Raw genomic sequence first — 19,250 nt, 5'->3', positions numbered from 1 at the left:
ACCTCCGGCCCCTCACCACCCCGTTCGAAGCCCGTGCCATCAGTCCCGACACCTTCTTCTTCTTCGGCCGTTTTTCCGCATTTCCTTGTTTAGATTCAATGGGAGTGACGTTAATTTCGAGAGGGGTAGGGTGGGGGGAGGCGCGCGCGGTTTCGGAGGTGGTTTTTTCCCCGTTCCCCCATCAGCACGAAGGATTATGGCTTAGCGGCGTGGATTTTTTTGTCGGAATATCGGACACAATGGGGAAGATTACAAAGGAATCGTCGGGAGGTTATGTAAATCGTCCTGTTGTCGCTTGTTTTCTTTCGTGTTATTCCGGTTTGATTTGTTTGGATAGCGGTGGTGGGTGAGATGACGCAATTTCGGTTGTTATGCGATGATTCTTGTATTTATTTTAGAAGAAAATGAATGAAGATCTTGGTTAAAGTATTGTGCAGGACTGGTTAGTACTTTTTCCATTTGTTAGTACGAAATTTGATACATTCAATGTAGTATAAGGAAATCAAAAGAAAAAAGGAATAATATTATAGGTAAAAATTATTTATTGAACATGGATGAGATATAGGGAAAAGATGAAGATAAACTACAAAGAATAAAAGAAGCAAAAAAGATTTGATTTTTTTTACAAAAACCTGCAGAAGAAAAATAGTATGGGCAAATAAAAGATAAAAAAGGAAGAAGAGCAAATAAAGACGAAAGAAATGCTTTCAGGACTTGTTTTGTCCGTAAGAATCAACAAAAAGATATACCGACCAAGAAGAAAAGAAAGTGAAAGCACAGGGTATGATTAGGTTTTATTTCTATACCTGGGTATAGAAATCAAACGTAATGCAAGAGAACAGACATAAATTAATTAATGAATTAATGAAGAATTTGAGAAACTATGGCATTTATCAATACGTAACACTGATAATAGTTTTAAAACGAACAGAAATAATATTTGTTCTCAATATTCAATATTCATTACCTCCTAAACGTCCTAAACATAATCCAATAATTCTAATCTTGACAAAATTTTTGAGAATAATGCTAAAACCAAATACGAATAAGAACAGTGAATTTAAGTACGAATTGTTATAATGTCCAACCCTATTCGTCAGATTTAGGTTTCCCAGACTTCTGGTTCGTGCCTCAAAAAAGATGTGTGTGAAGAACTTTAAGAGGTCGTATATTGACACTTTTTCTGATTCTTTAATACATTTGTGATTGCATTGTTATACTCTATGATCACTGTCAGCTCACATACATTGGTAAAGTAACCGGAATAGGATTTTTCCTGGGTCAGTCAACGATAAAATTTAGATTTTATATGGTATTATAATTATAATTCATCAGTAAACATTAGCAAAATTCAGAATAATAATTAGCCTTTATTTTAAGTTTCTGATTCTACAAAGCTAAACAAAGCTAAACACTAGGGCATCGCGTGATTATTTATTTATCATTGTTTATCCATTTTACGTATAAAATTAAAAAGTCACAGCTTGAACCTATCTACGTACGTTAGTTGTCTCTGGATACATTTTTTAATGTCGAAACATTAAAAATATATATGGAGATAATATTTTTTAAACTAAAACCTAATATTTAACATTTAGATACAATTGTTGTGGTAATTCCGAAAAAAACACAGAGCCGACAACATTGTACGAGAGTTTTTGCATACGCTCACGCTAATTAAGCAACAAACAGAAATAAAAGTATGTTTATGTTTCCAAACGAACATGATTAAATACGCTTCCATCTGGAAGGGTCTTTTGTTACTTTCGAAAGCGAATCAGGGCATATATAAAAAAAAACCTGTGCGGTTAACAGAATTACGCAATAATATGCGAACGCATATTCCTCGTCGTCTGTACGAACTGAAGTAAATGCTCGTTATTGTCGGTATTTTTACGCCGCATGGTTATAGTTATGGCATTACCGATTTAAATTTGATCAAATTGCGCCGTTGCGGCAGTGATAAAAGGCATTTTACGAGCGCCACAATGCTCCATATTAAATAAAGCGAAACGAACGATGGGTGTGGAATTTTTTCGCGTATTTCCTGCGCGTCCCCCACACCCTCCACCTGGAGCCCCGCTGGCGTGTGACAAATTTGAGGTATTACGGGAGGATTCGGTAACGTTGACAACCGCGCCGAAGAGTTTTCGATATTGAGTGGAAAAATTACGTAAATTAAAACGGCAAAGCTGGCAACATAGTACGGGAGCTTTCGCATGTATAAAAATATTAAGAGATAAAGTATTTTTTACTTAAAGGAAGCTATGCTGATGAAACTAATCGCTTTTGTATACAGTTTGATGCGTTATAAAGTGGTACGATTTATTTTTAAATTAAAAATAAATGTTACCATGTTATTTATACATAATTTAATTAACCATTTTCTTGCTAATGTTACCTTATCTATAATGCAGATCAGGTCAATAACACTGCCAACGTCAACATGGTGTTCCCCAGAACGACTGCCTTGAATGGTGGCTTCGGGGACGACTATCTGCAAGTTGGCAAAGTGGGACACCAAACCTTGGCTGCTTGATATCTAAAAAATACATATGTTATGCTGTTGTTACGTTTTGAAGAATATGTGTTAGTTATTTTTTAATTCAATTGAAAACCTAGGAAAATCTAGTTGAGTATTAATGCTATATAAGACGAAGTTCTTTGCACACTAATTATTGAAGTTATTCAAAAAATTTATGCCGCTGCAGGTTAGTATAAAAATATTTCTATTGAATTAATAAGTCATAATTGTAATACACTTAGTCAGTTGTAATTAAGAAAGAACTGAATATTTATATATAGTCAGTAAGTTCTCTTTCTCTTCTATTACGAATATTAAGGTATGCAGTTGGTTATGTTCAGACATTTAATGTTTATGAAATGTACATACTTATCAGTAATGGACTCCTGAAAATGACGAATCTTTTGAAGTTTGAAGTAGTAATTTTATTGACGAAATGAGCATATATTTGATTATCTTCTTGTTTTTCTTCTACTAGTGATTTCTAATGAAAAATAAAAAAAACGAGTTTTTTGTTAACCAGAAGTCCGATTATGTTAAACCTGTTGAACAAGGTGGTTGTATAAAACTTTAACCTTTTGGAACATCATTCAAATAATGAACAATACTAAAATAACATTGTTCATATTTAAACACAAAACCGAAGAAATTCATAATGTATAATAGTATGATACGCACTTCTTATTTCTTGATATTAAAGTTGTGATTTTTGTAGCACTACCACTGATTATGAAAATATCTGATGGGTAGAGGTGGAAGTGATACCGTTACTAATAGAACTGAATGATGAATCCACGACTGGCATAATTCTCTTAAGTTGTTCGTGAAAAATTATCTTACTCAAAATTCGACGTCATATTAACATCTATTCTTTCTTAACATTGTTTGCAATAATATAATCTGAAACCATAAAAATGTGGCACCTTCTAGTGGGCTTTTAAAAATAATGACGAGGATTTTTTTCGTCATTTTATATCATAGGTAAGATATGGGCTTTTCATCATGATTCTGAATCTATACAAGAGGCCAAATGCTGTTGTGAATCCGGTTCTTTGATTTTGAAGTGAGGTTGATTCATAAATGGATTAAGAAAATGTCAGTTTCAGTTTTTTTTTAGGATGTGAAAGGGATTTTGTTCATCTCGTTTTGTTCGTTGGTCCTCTAGATTAACATAATCATCTTAGATTAGATTTTCTGCGTCTTCTACCTCTATTGACTACAAGTGACTATTAAAATTGATGATATGATATTTATCCTACGTATTGGAATTGCTGTGTAGTTATAAGAGAAGGGTCGAATACCATTATTGAAGGCATATAATTTCAAGTAAAATTTTGAACTTTACTTTCATGTTACATATAACTGCGATAACAAACAGCAAGCCTTTTTTAAATATCCGAAAAATTTTATTTGTTAATAAAAAATCTGACGGAGCTAAAACAGGTGAATAGGACGGATGTATAAAAAATCGACTCTTTGTTGATGTTTAAGCACAGCGTAAGAAATGTATAATATTTAATAGTACGATGCGTAAATTTTTTATTTTTTGTTATAGTTTTTATAGCGCTAGAATTCATTAAGCGGAAAACTGATAGGGCAAAGATGGAAGTCATTTCGTTAATTATTGAACTGCATGCCGAATCTATGATTTATAGTTCTGTTAGGCAGTTCCAAAATTTCGCGAAAAATAATCCATATTTCAATATTAGAACTCAAAATGTTACGTCACTTTAATATTTGTTCTATTCCAACATTGTTTTCAAGAACATAGCCTATTGTAATAAAGAAAGATCTAACTGAAGTGCTGCATTTGCTAAGAAAAGAACAAAAACACATTCTGGTAAGTCTTTAAAAATAATTAAGAGAATTTATTCAATACGTTGGGCCTTGCACTATGATTCTAAGTCAACTCAAAAGGACAAATACTGTACTGATCTCAGCTTTTTGGTTCACAAGTGAGTTTGAGTCCATAAATTGATAAAACATTCTTTGTAGATATTTAAGTACAAAGGAAGAAATTCATAATATATGATAGTATGATACGCACTTCTTATTTTTTTGATATTTCAGGGGTTCTGGATTTTGCAACACTACAAATTATTAAGCAGATAACTGATGGGGTAAAGGAGGAAACCGTTAATTATACATCCGAATGCCGAATCCAAATCACAATCACTTCACCCACGGAGCATTGTAGCATAAACTGACCGAATAACGTTTACGATTCAAAGGTGTTTGTTCTTTATTGTGTCGTATGTCTGTTCGCATTGTTGATATGTTATCAGTATCCAGATAAAGGGTGGTTTATAAGCTCGGCCTGGATAGGAATGGAATTAAATTTGTCCGTTGTATAACACATCGACCTGTATGGTGATCGAGTGGTCGGGAAGAGAGGCCAGTGTAATTATTGGAGCGTAGCTAATTTGATTAATGGACAACAGATCGATGACGAACAAAAGGGTTTTTGTATCTGAGATCGGTTAATATAATGTGAGCGTTAGTTGCGGTACAGTTCGATCATTTCTCCTGCGGTACAGGCAGGAGAATGGTTCTCTTTAGTTTAGGGTCATGTTGGCAGGGTGTGTTGAAGACGTTGTTTTATCATTTTCATAATATATTATTAATTACAAAAATAATTTGTAATATAGCAAAGCTGATCGGTATATTAGTTGTATGATATTCCCATAGCTTCTATTCGTAGTGTCTAAAGTTACATTTCAAATAGTTTTAGGCCAGGTTCCAGTATCCGTATAAGATTATTTTCAGATGACATCTTGGCCTATTGCACTGTCCTACAATGTTTTCTTTCTAACTTCTCAAATTGGTTCCAAAACAGACTTGATAATCTCTCGACCAGCGTGGTCGTGTACAATCTACTATTTTACAAAGCGCAACAGCATATATACGATCTCTATAGATAACAACCTCATATTTTTCCGTAATCTTACCAAATTCCTAGGGATCACATTTATTCAACATCTCTAATGGAAACAACATATAACCAACACAGAAAAGACCATCAACTAACATCTGAAGATACTAAAATAGGTCTCTCATAGAGACTCCACCACTCCATCGTATAATCAATCTGTCTCAAACTGGACTGGGGCTGTTCGCTATACAACAACTCCAGGATTTCGGCACAAGTTTTTGGAAAATCATGTTCAGTGACCTCCGATCAGCTTTATAAGCTTTATATCGATGTATTACAGAAAATCGACTTCTCTAACTTTCAGAGTCTTGAAACACATTACAGTTTACACTTCTGAGCTGTTTGCCATTTGGAATTCAATTGAATGGCATTATTATATAAATATATAAATAGATGAAATTATATAAATTTCAATATACATATATTGTTGTTACTTCTTGTTATTTTTATTAAAAAATTAAATTATTATTTAATTTTTTTTATAAATCAATACTGTAGTCTATGAATTAAATAATTTTCTTGTATTCTTATATATATATATATATATATATATATATATATATCTATATATATATATATCTATATTATATATAGGAAAAAAAGAACTCCAAGACAGATGGCGTAGTCATTATTGAAGGGGTGGGGGGTAGACCTACTCTGTTACGAAAGAAATAAAATCTTTATGGGGATTTCCTCTCTCTGGGGGAGACAATAAAATCAGCAAGGATGGTGGATTGTGTAAGTTGTTTTTTTTTTCATTTCTACTTTTATTACTATTACGAAACTTAAAGCCCCAGATCTTCATCGAAAAAAAAATTAATCCATACGGTCTTACCATTGTTATGAATACGTTTATTATTTTAAGTAGGTTGGTTTTACTGCCACCGAATGTATTAGTTGGATTTCAGAGCCGAAGGAAAAGTAATTTCGTTTTTTTTTTATGTTTTTCAGAGCGGAATTATTCATGTAAAGTTCGTTGTTTACTAGGGAACGGTTTTCAAATTTTAGTCGACTATTAGTCAAACCCGAAATTACTTTTTACTCAATGTTATATTTTGTTTACTTACTTGACACTCGTATGTCCCGTTGTCTCTCTTCTGAACGTATTTGATCTGAAGCGTCCAGTCGTCAGAGCCCTCCGCATGTAAGATTTGAAACCTTTCATCGTTAGTATAGGTGAATACGCCAGAGGACAAAATATGCCAGTCTCTACGGCGGATCCATGACACTTGCTGGAAAAAAAAAATCTTAAAATATGGTTTACCATAGATATTTTTCATAGTTTTACAAGGTTGTTCAACAATTTGCGGAAAACAATCTATTTATCCATATTACCACTGGAAAGTCGACGTTATCTTAACATCTATTCTTGTCAAGAGTATAACTTAAATTAATAAAGAAAGATCTAACTGAAGTAGTACAAAAACACTCTAATATATTTTTAAAAATAATACAGAATATTTTCTGGAACAGGCTAAGTACTATTGAGAACCCAGCTCTTTGATTCTTAAGTGAATTTGGGTTAATAAATAAAGTAATAAATAATAAAGTTAAGTTAATAATAGATGTAAAAGGTATTGCTCGTAGATCGACTCCAGGCTTGTAAAATAATAAACTTAGACTTTTATTCCAACCAACCTTTTTGACTAATCAATATTGTTTAATGCATGTTCGACATTGTTTGGATAACTGCCTCTCCTTTAACACTGGTTAAATTGAATTCATGTACTTGAAATGATAACAAAATATTTAGAATTTAGTGCTTATTTCACTGTTAAAAGATTTGATAGTCTTACACTGGGTGGATTTTTATCCCTCTTACAATTCTGGTTAAACTGAATTTATATATTTCAGATGAACACATACCATGTAGATTTTAAAGCTCAATAATATGCTTTTATATTCGCTTAATATCTTATAATGTAAGTTTTATGCTGTTTGAATTATTGTCCCTCTTATAACTATGGTTAAACTGAATGCAGATATTTGAAATGATTCTAGACTATGTAGATTTTAGTGCTTAATAATGTGCTGTTAGCAGTTTTGATCAGACATCGGCATAGTGAAAATAATATTTGGTTAACATATGTTAATGTAAGTTTTACACTGTTAGGATTCCTTTTCTTCTTATAACTCTGGTTGAACTGAATGCACATACTTGAGATGATCATAGATTTTGTAGATTTTGATGCTTATTTGTATGTTTTTAATAGGTTAGGTCCGAAATTAACATAGTGAATCTTAATGTTGTTCAATATTGTTTAATTTAAATTATACACTATTTGGTTACTTGTCTCTCCTATTACTCTGGTTAGACTGAATGCATATATTTGAAATGATCTTAGAATACATACCTTTCAATGCTTATTAATGTGTTTTTGGTAGGATTGATCGGAAATATTGTTGAACTTATTGAAAACTGTTTGAATATTTGTAGCAATTGTAGTTTTAGTTAAACCTGAATACTCACTAAGAAATATTTAAATATCTTACTAGATCCTTTAAATATGTGTACTAATTTTGAGGGATATCATAACGAAGGCTAAAATAATTTTGTTTCGAACATCTTGTTGGTCAGATTTAGTTTTTCCTGACTTAAGCTCTTCTTATGTCTCAAAGGAACTAGTGCAACAAAATATTATGGCGAATTTAAGTTATTTTCGTAAAAACTCTAACTATCGTTGTTTCTGTCTATACATGATTAATTCGTCGAGCGTTTAAACGAGTTTTATGATCGGATTCCGTCGCTTTCTCGCTTATATTAGTCCGAACACGACGTCGATCGATAATAGTGGATGTTTTTACGCTTTTCTATTATTCCGCCAGGCACAATGGCCGAGTCCGAACCGACGTCGTGTGTTGGCGCGCGGTTTCATCGATAGAGAAAGATAAACGACGCGGGCGGCGCGAAAATTAAACATCCTATTGATATAAATCAGCGTTGGATCGGTCGGTATTCGCTCAAAAACGAATCGGCGAACATCCGATCGGATAAAGCGATATAATCTGCAAAATAAAAAGGCCGTTTATGGCAGTGGCGTCGATGACGCGACGACCCGTGATTTCCGGGGGTACGAGGGGAGGAGGAGTGTAGTTGGGTTTAGGCACGTGTTGCTTCGGAACATTAACAATCTGTCGATGCTTCAAAATTGCTTTATAGCTGGAAGCGAAAAGATAATTATTATTTTCGGACGGCGCTAGTGGGGAATTTTATTACATTTGGGACTGGTCGGGACGCATAGCCAATGAGATCGCAAATATAATTGACGTGACAGGACAGCTCATTCGTTTTTCACGTTCGAACTGACGAAACCATATTATTATAAAAAAGTTTTTGCCGCGTAAAACAAAATCGCAAGTTTTGAATAGTTGCAGGTCAATAAAGAAATGAAACGAATTAAATTTTGTTTTAGTACGATACGTCCAAAATGAAAACACTATATAACTGTACTTAAAATGTGAGGTAATACTTCAAATTATATTAAACTTATCTGGAATGTTATGAGTACTGGCTCGATTTCGATGGTTTTGATCAGATATGAGTATATTGAAATGTACATTATTAGTTATATATAATTTTATACATTTTTCACACTATTCAGGTTATTTTCCTATCTATAACTGGTTAAACTGACGACGTACATACTTGAAATAATCACGGATTCTGTAAATTTGAATGCTTATTAATGTGCTGGTAATGGTTTTGATCCAAAATCAGTATAGTGGAAATTATTTTCGTTAAATATAGTTTAATTAATATTTTACATTATTTGAATATTTGTCTCTCTTATAGTTGTAGTTAAACTGAAACCACACATAGGAAATAGTCACAGATTATATATATTTTAATACTAATAACTAACACTTAATGTGCTCTTAATAGCTTTGATCACAAAAGAGAATGGTGAAATTTTATGGTTATACCTTGTGTGATCTAGTTTAATCTATGTTCTATATTATATGGATACTTGGATTTGCTATAACTCAGATTAAGCTCAATATACTTACTTAAAATGATTATATTTTATGTAGATTTTAATTATTATCATATCTATTGAAGTGTTGATCAAAAATGGGTATGATGATATCTCTTCTTATCCATTTAAATATAGTTTTATTAAAATAATATTTAAATACAAATAAATTGAAATGATCATAAGATATGTAAAGTTTAAATATTAATAGCGCTTTGTTAATAGTTGTGATTAGAAATTGATGTTGTGAAATTTAGGCTCTTAAAGTGAAGGCAGTTACTTAACATAACGACATTCTATGTTTATCTACATAATGGTTAATTAATAATAGTATGATACCAGGTTCCTCTTATTTTTTGATATTAATATAAGGGAATTACTGGTGCTATGGTTTTTGTAACGTTACACATTATTAAGACTGTTTTATGTAAATTTGTCTGTTTTTATATATTCGTTCATAAAATAATTCCTTTTAAAGTGAAGACAGTTACTTAATATAATTACAGCCTATGTATTTATCCACATATTGGATAATTCTTAACAGTATGATACCCAGCTCTTCTTATTTTTCGATACTAATATAAAAGAATTACTAGTGTTATGGTTTTTGTAATCTAAAAAATTATACAATATATTTTTAAGTAAATTTATATTGTTTTATATATTTGCTCATGAAATAACTTCTCTTAAAGTGAAGGCAGTTACTTAACATAATGACATTCTATGTTTATCTACATAATGGGTAATTAATAATAGTATGATACCCAGTTCTTCTTATTTTTTGATATTAATATAAGGGAATTACTGGTGTTATGGGTTTTGTAACGTTACAAATTATTAAGATTATTTTAAGTAAATTTGTCTGTTTTTATATATTAGTTCATGAAATAATTCTTTTTAAAGTGAAGACAGTTACTTAATATAATTACAGCCAATGTATTTATGTATTTATTGAGTAATTCTTAATAGTATGATACCCCGCTCTTCTTATTTTTCGATACTAATATAAAAGAATTACTGGTGTTATGGTTTTTGTAATGTAAAAAATTATACAATATATTTTTAAGTAAATTTATATTGTTTTATATATTTGCTTATGAAATAACTTCTCTTAAAGTAAAGGCAGTTACTTAATCTAACGACATTCTATATTTATCTACATAATGGGTAATTAATAATAGTATGATACCCAGTTCTTCTTATTTTTTTGATATTAATTTGATGATTTGATACTGATGTTATGGTTTTTATAACGTTACAAATTATTAAGAATATTGTTAGTAAATTTGTCTCTTTTTATATATTTGTTCATGAAATAGCTCCTTTTAAAGTGAAGACAGTTACTTAATATAATTACAGCCTATATATTTATTCACCTAAAGGGTAATTCTTAACAGTATGATACCCAAGTCTTCTTATTTTTCGATACTAATATAAAATAATTACTGATTTTATGGTTTTTGTAATGTAACGAATTATATAATATATTTTTAAGTAAATTGGTCTCTTTTTATATATTTGTTCATGAAATAACTCCTCTTAAAGTGAAGGCAGTTACTTAACATAACCTCACCCATACACAGGCTGTATCCAAATAACTAATATATTGAAAAATAAATCAGCCATTGAAGATAGCCCACCTAATGTATCCTCTAACTACCGCTAAACCTTTTTTTGAAAGGAATAAGCTGCCCTAACGCGTCCCAAAATGAATAGTTGAATCCCCCGGCGATTTTAGTTCACAGCTCGCGATTGATTTTGCTCGCTCCGCATCCCCCATCCCCAGGGGGCGACGTGTCCCGCCTATTTTTATGAAATATTTAACGTGGCTAAACAAATTTCCCTGGAAACTCTTCGGCTGACGGAACGAGGGGGTACGAGGTGAAGGACCGGGAGGATCCGAACGATATGACCGCCTTCAAAATGCACTCGTGGGTATCCAAGTTTGCGCGGAGGAACGCTAAAAAGTTTCACCTATCGTCCCCTGCTCCCCCTGGGGGCTCGACGATCCCGCGAGACTCGCTCCCGTCCTCTCGTCGCGCTGATTGGGCTTGTCGGAGGAACCACGAGCGGGTTTTTATCGTCTAGTCTGAGACTGCGAGATGCGACTTAGATTTTCTTGTATGGTACTTAAAAAGGCACGTCTTGTTCTTTTATTTAAGTCAAAGTTTTCGCGTAAAACTCTGGATAATTGGGCCGTCGACAAACTGGTAAGGATGCCCGTAAAGTGTACAGTTTTTTTTAATCTTAAGAATCCAGAATAAAGCGCTGTGTGCCTTCGTTAACGCCCCATAGTACGCCAGTAACAAACTAATTCAGTGTGATATCCCCTTGGAAACTATAACGTGTTAGTTTTAGAATAGCATAGGATACTAATTAAATTAAATACTAGTGTTGTAATTGATGAATTACTTGCTATTACTACTATAAATAAATAAAGACCGTATGAAAATTTTAGATCACATTTGTTTGTTTGAAATATAGAAGAATATATTGGCTAATTAGAAGAAAGTCAAAATTTTCAGTACATAATAAATTGCTATTATATAAGCCAATACTGAAACCTATATGGACATACGGAGCTCAATGATGGGGATGTTCTGCAAAGGGTAACATAAACAAAATACAATTTTTTTAAAACAAAGTCCTGAGAAGTTTTGTGGGCGCACCCAAATACTACAGGACTACCTACATCGAGACCTTCAGATACCCACAGTTAGTTAAGAAATCAAGAGAATTGCAAGGGAGCTTGAGGAAAGACTCCATTCTCATGAGAATATTGAACTATTGCAACTTTTGGATAAAACAAGAGCAGGACAAAGGCTCATGAGAATGAATCCATCTGATCTGTGGTGTTATGCATTGAGGTGCATTTAAATAAAAAATATAGCAGTGACATGTATAAACATTATTTTACCAGAGACTGACACAGGACAGATGAGTCCTCCTAGCTATACCTAGATTTAAGTTATCATAAAGACAAATTGTAGGTTAGTCGGAAACGACTAGTAACAATGTAATAACTAAATAGTAAAAAATAATATTTGTTATTATATAATTATACTAATCTATATTTACCAATAGACAATGAATCAAAATAGCTCAGGATTTTGTAGACAATAGAAAAAATGAGCCATATATTCTGAAAGAAAATGACGAAACATTAACTTTTTCTCTTGTGAACAGTAGAATCTTCTATCATTATAAACCAGCAGTAATCTGTTAACATCTTAGTATCCCATATTCTTTGATAACGCTCTTATATCTGTTTTATATCCTAGATTTTCATCGAATTCATTGTTTTTTATAAGTTTTGTTATTTGTGGGGCAATAAAAATGCATTCCTTTAATTTAGCATCACTTAATTTAGAGAAATAATTTTTCAAGCACAATAATCTTTTGCCATTTTTATCCATAGCCTGAGCAGATATTTTCGTTAAACCAAGTTTTATATGTAAAGGTGGAAAAATCACATTTTCTTGTGGAATAATAGGACTGACATACTGTATGTGACTTTCATTAAAATAATATAATACACAAAAGTAACTAAAACAAAACAGAAATAATTATAATGAAACAAAGATAGATATAACAAAATGTATATTCAATAGTATCTTATCTTTGATATCAAGTATAAATATAGACAAAAAAGGACCATAAAGAAAAATATGTACTTTCAAACCGTATGGATTCATATATTTTTTTTACAATATATGAAATAAATAAATACAATATATGTTTTCAAATATTTTTCCATTAAGTAAATGTCACAGACAGAACTTTTTTAGATATCGATCTGCTATATATCGTCCTTTGAAATAACCAAAAAATAACAACAAACGTTTACTGTGAACAAATGTCAGTTTCCCAACCCAATTATATTTCCTTTTTTAATAAGTGTTTATGTTCAGACATCTAGAGTTGTAGTTCTATTATAATTATAAAGAATAACATTTAAATGCAATAAAAATTTGGTTCATAGACGAATCTTTAATGTATTGCCGACGTTTTGGTAGAATCTCATATATTTTCTATTTTCAGGTCTTGCTTCCTTGTCTTTCCTTATATATATATATACATATATATATATATATATATATATATATATACATATACATATACATAAAAAAAATATAAAGACTAAATAAACTTTATGTGGAAACCACATCTACTTATTTTTCTTTGAGCACAGTTACAGGCTATCAAAATGGTAGCAGGACTTTTGCCCTACATTATATATATATATATATATATATATATATATATATATATATATATATATATCTAGAACAATGTAATGAAAAGGAAGAAAAAGGAGAAATAAAGTAACTTTTTGTGGACCTTCAAATAAACTTCTTCGTCAATCTGATGACTATAATTCGAAAAGAGACATCGGCGGCAATAAAATCGAGAAAAAGGAAAATTTCTATCCGATACGTATCGATAAGAAAAAGTTTTCACAATACAACACGTAAACAGAAAGTCAATATCTGCGATGTGTGTCCGTGAATATGGATGCGATGGACATAAATGCGAATAAAAGTGAATATGGTCTGGAAATATTACCTAATTATTTATTTTTACGTTAATATGCTGTTAATATTAATAGAATTTTAGCAATTTTTGTTATGTTCTAATCAAAAGAGGATTTTATTAAGGTTAAGGCAGGAATAATCTTGTAGAAAAACAATAAACCCTCATAGAGAGTTTTGCTTGTTTAATTTTAACATGTTCTTTCCACTGGAGCCTGCAATTCCGTGGCATGCCTAAATATTTTGCTGTGGTGGCATAGAGAAGTACTCTTATCACTGGTAGGTAGTCAATTTTCATGTCAAAATGTAACCATTACTGCTTATTCATATTTGAGGATATTACTGGCATAAGGTAAATACAATATTGGTTCAAAGAAACTGCCCTTTTAGTACACCCACATAGATGGGCTTCAAAACTGAATATTCGTCACCGTATCTTATTCTAAATTGGCGATTAAATATACAGTTTTTTAGAATATCGCTCTTCTGGCTTGTCAACTTGCATTCGGTGCCTTCATCATTACGTATTTTATCAAAGGTTTGGCTCGAATCTATAAATAAAGCTGAACAAATTCCTTGTTTTTTAAGTTTTCTTAATTACAACTGTTTTATTATGCTCTCACTTAGAAGTTGCTTAAATACTTGGCCATTTATTAGATCTATGTCTGCTCTATACTGCTTATATCCTAACAACAAAAGAAACAGTACTTGGAACAGTTTCCGGCGACATACTTTGACATAGCAAACGATGTGTCTGTGACTAAGGCTGTAGTAAAAGTAGGAGTAGCGGTCAACAGGGTGTACAAACGGACTAGAGACTGGAAAATACAATTTAATGGCTCCAAATCTCTCCATGTTAATTTTTTGTTGCAGCGAAATGACAAGCAGAGTCGGTTAAATACCTTCAAATATATCTCGATGGTAGGTTAAACTGGAAACGTCTTGTTAGACAAAAAGCAGAGCAGATTAGATTCAAAGTCAAGCAACTAGCTAACTATTAAATATATTGATTTATCAGTCACTCATTCAATCAAGCCAAGTCATCAAAGCCAATTTGGAGCTATGGCGTGCAAATACGGGGTTGCAGTAAGACATCAAATTAACTAGTGATACAGCGCTCCCTAAATAACGGTCTACGATTATTGACCAATGCTTATCGCTACGTAACCAACAAAGAGCCTCACGATGACCTGGAAATCAAATGGATTCACGAAGTGATTCAAGATTTCGCTTTAAAACATGAAATAAGTTGTGATTTAGCAACGCGGAACTACAATCATTGGAACAAGAATCACAGCAACCAGCTACTGGACAACACGCAGGATATCAGAAGATTGATGCGAACCAAACCCCATGAATTTGTGTAGACCATAAGTGTATTCTTAACTTTGGCTTAAATTGATTCGTTTCATGTTAATTTGGGAAATATATACTGATATATTGGTATTAATGCAATTACAACAGAAAATTAGTAATATATTAATTTGTAAATTAAGATTGTACGAAGCATATTTAATGTAAGATGTAATTAACAAAACAACTTATGATATCATATACTGAGGTCCTTTTGATATTGAAAGATTTCTAATCTTCGTTGACAATAAATGAGTATTCAGAATCTAAAATAAGTCTTCTATTTAGTTGAGATAATATAATATAAAGCGAAACACAATTAATACTAATTTTAACTTTTACAATCACCACTAACCTCTCCACCTCCTAAGGTTCTATCGGGAGAAGTGCGGACCTTACAATGAAGGTAGGCTGTAGCTCCTAGCTGTACCGTAACGTTGGTTATTGTGTTGTTATCGAATCCTACCGATGCCTCAGCACGACTGTAATCCTCGAAATTGGGATGCCACAGCTGCCTCCATTCTGAATACTTATGTTGAGTGTCTCTACGTTCTGTAAAAGAAAAAATATATATTGTTTTTTTTATCAGTTCTCGTAAAGTGCTATATTGACGCGGTACAACTGTGAACAGTTACAGAGCTTATAAAAATTAGGTTTGGAGTCGAATCATTTCTTTTATTTGATATACAAAGTGTTTTAAAAGAAAGTTTATATTTATTCAGCTTAGGGAGTGACTGCAACAGTGGAGTTTTGTCAACCAGAATTTGATCCTTATGAATTTAGTCACTATTTTATAATATAGAGAACATAGAATGGAAATTTGAATGTATACAGTTGTAATGATGTTGTCGCTTTTGGATAAAACTGGGGACATTAGAGATATGGACTTGTGAGGAGCTGAAGGCAGTTGAACTGATTTGCTGATTTTCATGTCGTTTTACTAATTGATAAGAATCATAGATATCAACTGAATGTGTACATTATATCGTTCGCGAATATTTGGATATGAAAAAGCTCTGTACCAAGTCAGTGCCTTGTGAGCCCACTTTTGACCAAACAACAATACAACGAGTTGATGATTGGGAGCACTGTTTGAAGATAATCAAGTGTAATAAATACGAGTTTTTGCGTCGATATGTGACAATGGATGAAACATGGCTCCATCATTTCACTCCGAAGTCCAATCGACATATAGTCCAATCGACAATAGACATCCGAGTGGACTGCACACGATGATCCCGCTCCAAAGCCTGGAAAAACGCACAAATAGTCGGCTGGTAAGGTTCTCGGGTCTCTATTTTGGGATACGTATGGAATAATATTCATTGACTACCTTGAAAAAGAAAGGACCACCAACAGCGATTATTACATAGCGTTATTGGACCGTTTGAAGGACGAGATCGCCGAAAACGGTTCCAATTGAAGAAAAAAAATGTGCTGCTTCACCAAGACAATACACTGTGTCACAAGTCAGTGAAAACGATGGCAAAAATACGTGAATTGGGCTTCGAATTACTTCCCCATCCATCGTATTCTCCAGATTTGCCCCCCAGCGACCATTTCCTATTCTCAGGTCTCAAAAGGATGCTCGCTAGGAAGAAATTTTCGTCGAATGAATAGGTGATCGCCGAAACTGAGGCCTATTTTGAATCAAAGGACAAATCGTACTCCAAAAATGGTATCGAAAAGTTGGAGGGTCGCTATAGTCAGTGTATCACCCTTGAAGGGAATTATGTTGAATAAAAAGAAACTAATTTTGCCAAAAATTGTTTTACTATGGTAGGCAGGGCAACTGTTATGCAGGGAAACTTCACAGGATTTAACTTGACGCTCGTTTCATTCCAGTTCAACACCGATGCGCCTCTACTAACGCCTCTACTACTCGTGTATTTGAAACGGTAAAAACCCTGTTTCCCTCATCGACATCTTAACAAAAAGTCAGCGAACTATTTGCTATTCCTTTATTGTCGGAACTAAGCCGCTCTCTCCGAGCCCTTTCCCATCTCCCCTCCTCCCTAAAACATAACTTAGAAATAGCTAGCGCTCCTTGCAACTTACTTCGCCCGTTACGCCACGAAAATCTGGAACAAAGTTTCACCATCTATGGGCACATTCCGGACATACCTGGCCATAAACTCTCGCTGGTTCTTCAACTTACCGCTTCGGATTGATTCCGTTTGTTTCCACTATGGCTTTGTTCCTCCCTCGATGGAGGGGGGCGTGAGGCGGAGGAAGGAGAGGCTTTGGTTTCTTTGGCAGAGCAGGTAGCGTTTTGTCTGGCGGTTTAAGACGTTGGATATTTGAGGTCAGGGCTTTACAGGAGTTTTGTTCTATTCAGTGTCAGAATTCAAGTTGAATTGTAAATAATGTATAAAATAATAATGGTATTAAACTGTCTTTTATGCTTTCAGGGTAAGTTGTATATCTGGATATTAATTTAATAAGAATATTGAAATCATATAAATTTAAAAAAATGTATTTTGTACATTTCAAGTTTTAATTCTATAGCATTATTTTAATATTAGTTTTGCATAAAAATTATAATAAATTTATTAAGTTATTAAACAAGATGTATGTTTAGAGTTTTGTTAGTAATTCATTCCAGATATATATATATTTCCTGCTAGAAATAGGAATGGTTTTATTCCTCGAGATAATTTAGTGTTTACCTCCAGGTCCAAAGACGACCATGGTAGAAGAACATTTTTTGGATACATTTGAAAACTAACTGTTTTTTGCAGTAAATATCAGTTATTGCTATTGACAAAGCGCCATGCCATTGAACACTGGTGGAAGATATTCCAACAAGTAGATCGTCAAGGGCTGTAATCAAGGATTGGCTGATAAAACAAAAATTAAGTTTTCAAGATATCATGTTGACGAGTAAATTAGATTGACACAATTACTTGACAAGGATACGTAAAACAGACACAGCAATGAAATTAACAAGAACTAAACGTAAATGTACATATGCCCTCTAATGTAATAAAATACATCATTTGGATAAAAATTGTTAGTTAGATTGATTAGACCTCCACTGGATACCACTACACAAAAATGCGCCCAGAACTGTACGTCATGGTAGGTGTAGAAAAAAATTCAATGTAAATATAATGAAACTACTCTACATTGTAAACTATTGTGGCTGCATAATTAGTACTAATTTAAGGCCTCCGATAATATGTACATTTGATGTACTATAATGTTACAATTGACTATATTTGATAACATTATTTCTGATTCATTACTTCATTGAGGTTAATATTTTGTTATACGTTAAAGTTAAAATCAAGAGTTAAAGTTGATGTGGCAATATTGTGATTATAAGCTGTGCAGATAGGATAACAACCAAGTCCATCCATGTGTTCTCTTCTCTAGGAGAGAGTTGTTATTATACGACTAGCACTGGCTATGGACTGTATTGCGATATGAAGGGGCCATCTGTTAAAAATTGTGTTTATAGACGTCGGGATGATCTCTACTTATTTTTACCCTCAGTATCGCTTTATATCACCGTTCAACCAGTGGTCTCTTCTTCCCGTAAAATAAAACAGTTTTTAAAGTAAATTAATAATCTTATACAATCAAAATAATGTATCACAACAAATTTGTGAACATACAAACTGTCAAGTATTCCTAAAGGGCAAATACTCTGTTATATGGCATATATAGCCCGTCCAATAAAACAGTCGATTCATGTCGTCAAGATTTATGATGACAGCACGTTGCAATGTTGTCAATCAAATATAATAAGAACAAACATAGCGCTATGCTATGGAAATTTGCAGACATTTGGCAACATCGAATTTTATAGGATACATTGCTCCACAACATCTCCGGATTTGGTGCATGTGCATTCTCTTGCATAGAATAAACCATTGAAAAGAATAAACTGTATGAATTTATATTGTCTTTCTTTTCTAACGGTCCATTCT

At 32.7% G+C, this 19,250-nt stretch overlaps 1 protein-coding gene across 3 annotated transcripts in view; it reads right to left on the bottom strand.

Annotated features, from left to right (window-relative positions):
* The window catches only part of LOC143201576 (neurotrimin), a 139,969-nt gene that overhangs the window by 12,340 nt on the left and 108,379 nt on the right, over positions 1-19,250 (bottom strand). For all 3 annotated transcript variants that reach the window (XR_013006969.1, XR_013006970.1, XM_076412711.1), the window contains exons 3-5: positions 15,671-15,867; positions 6,524-6,688; positions 2,402-2,542 (exon numbers count right to left, since the gene is read on the bottom strand). Coding sequence is in view for 1 of the 3 variants with exons in the window: in XM_076412711.1 (XP_076268826.1) it covers positions 2,402-2,542; positions 6,524-6,688; positions 15,671-15,867 (503 nt within the window). In the remaining 2 variants the exon portion in view is untranslated. The remainder of the gene's footprint in view (positions 1-2,401; positions 2,543-6,523; positions 6,689-15,670; positions 15,868-19,250) is intronic.

This window comes from Rhynchophorus ferrugineus, unplaced genomic scaffold (assembly GCF_030347505.1).
Source record: "Rhynchophorus ferrugineus isolate W39M unplaced genomic scaffold, kcgeb_rfMv2 rfM8, whole genome shotgun sequence".
In the NCBI taxonomy this organism is placed as follows: domain Eukaryota; kingdom Metazoa; phylum Arthropoda; class Insecta; order Coleoptera; family Curculionidae; genus Rhynchophorus; species Rhynchophorus ferrugineus.
The sequence above is the reverse complement of the archived record's forward strand: the minus strand, read 5'-3'. Positions and strand labels throughout refer to the sequence as shown.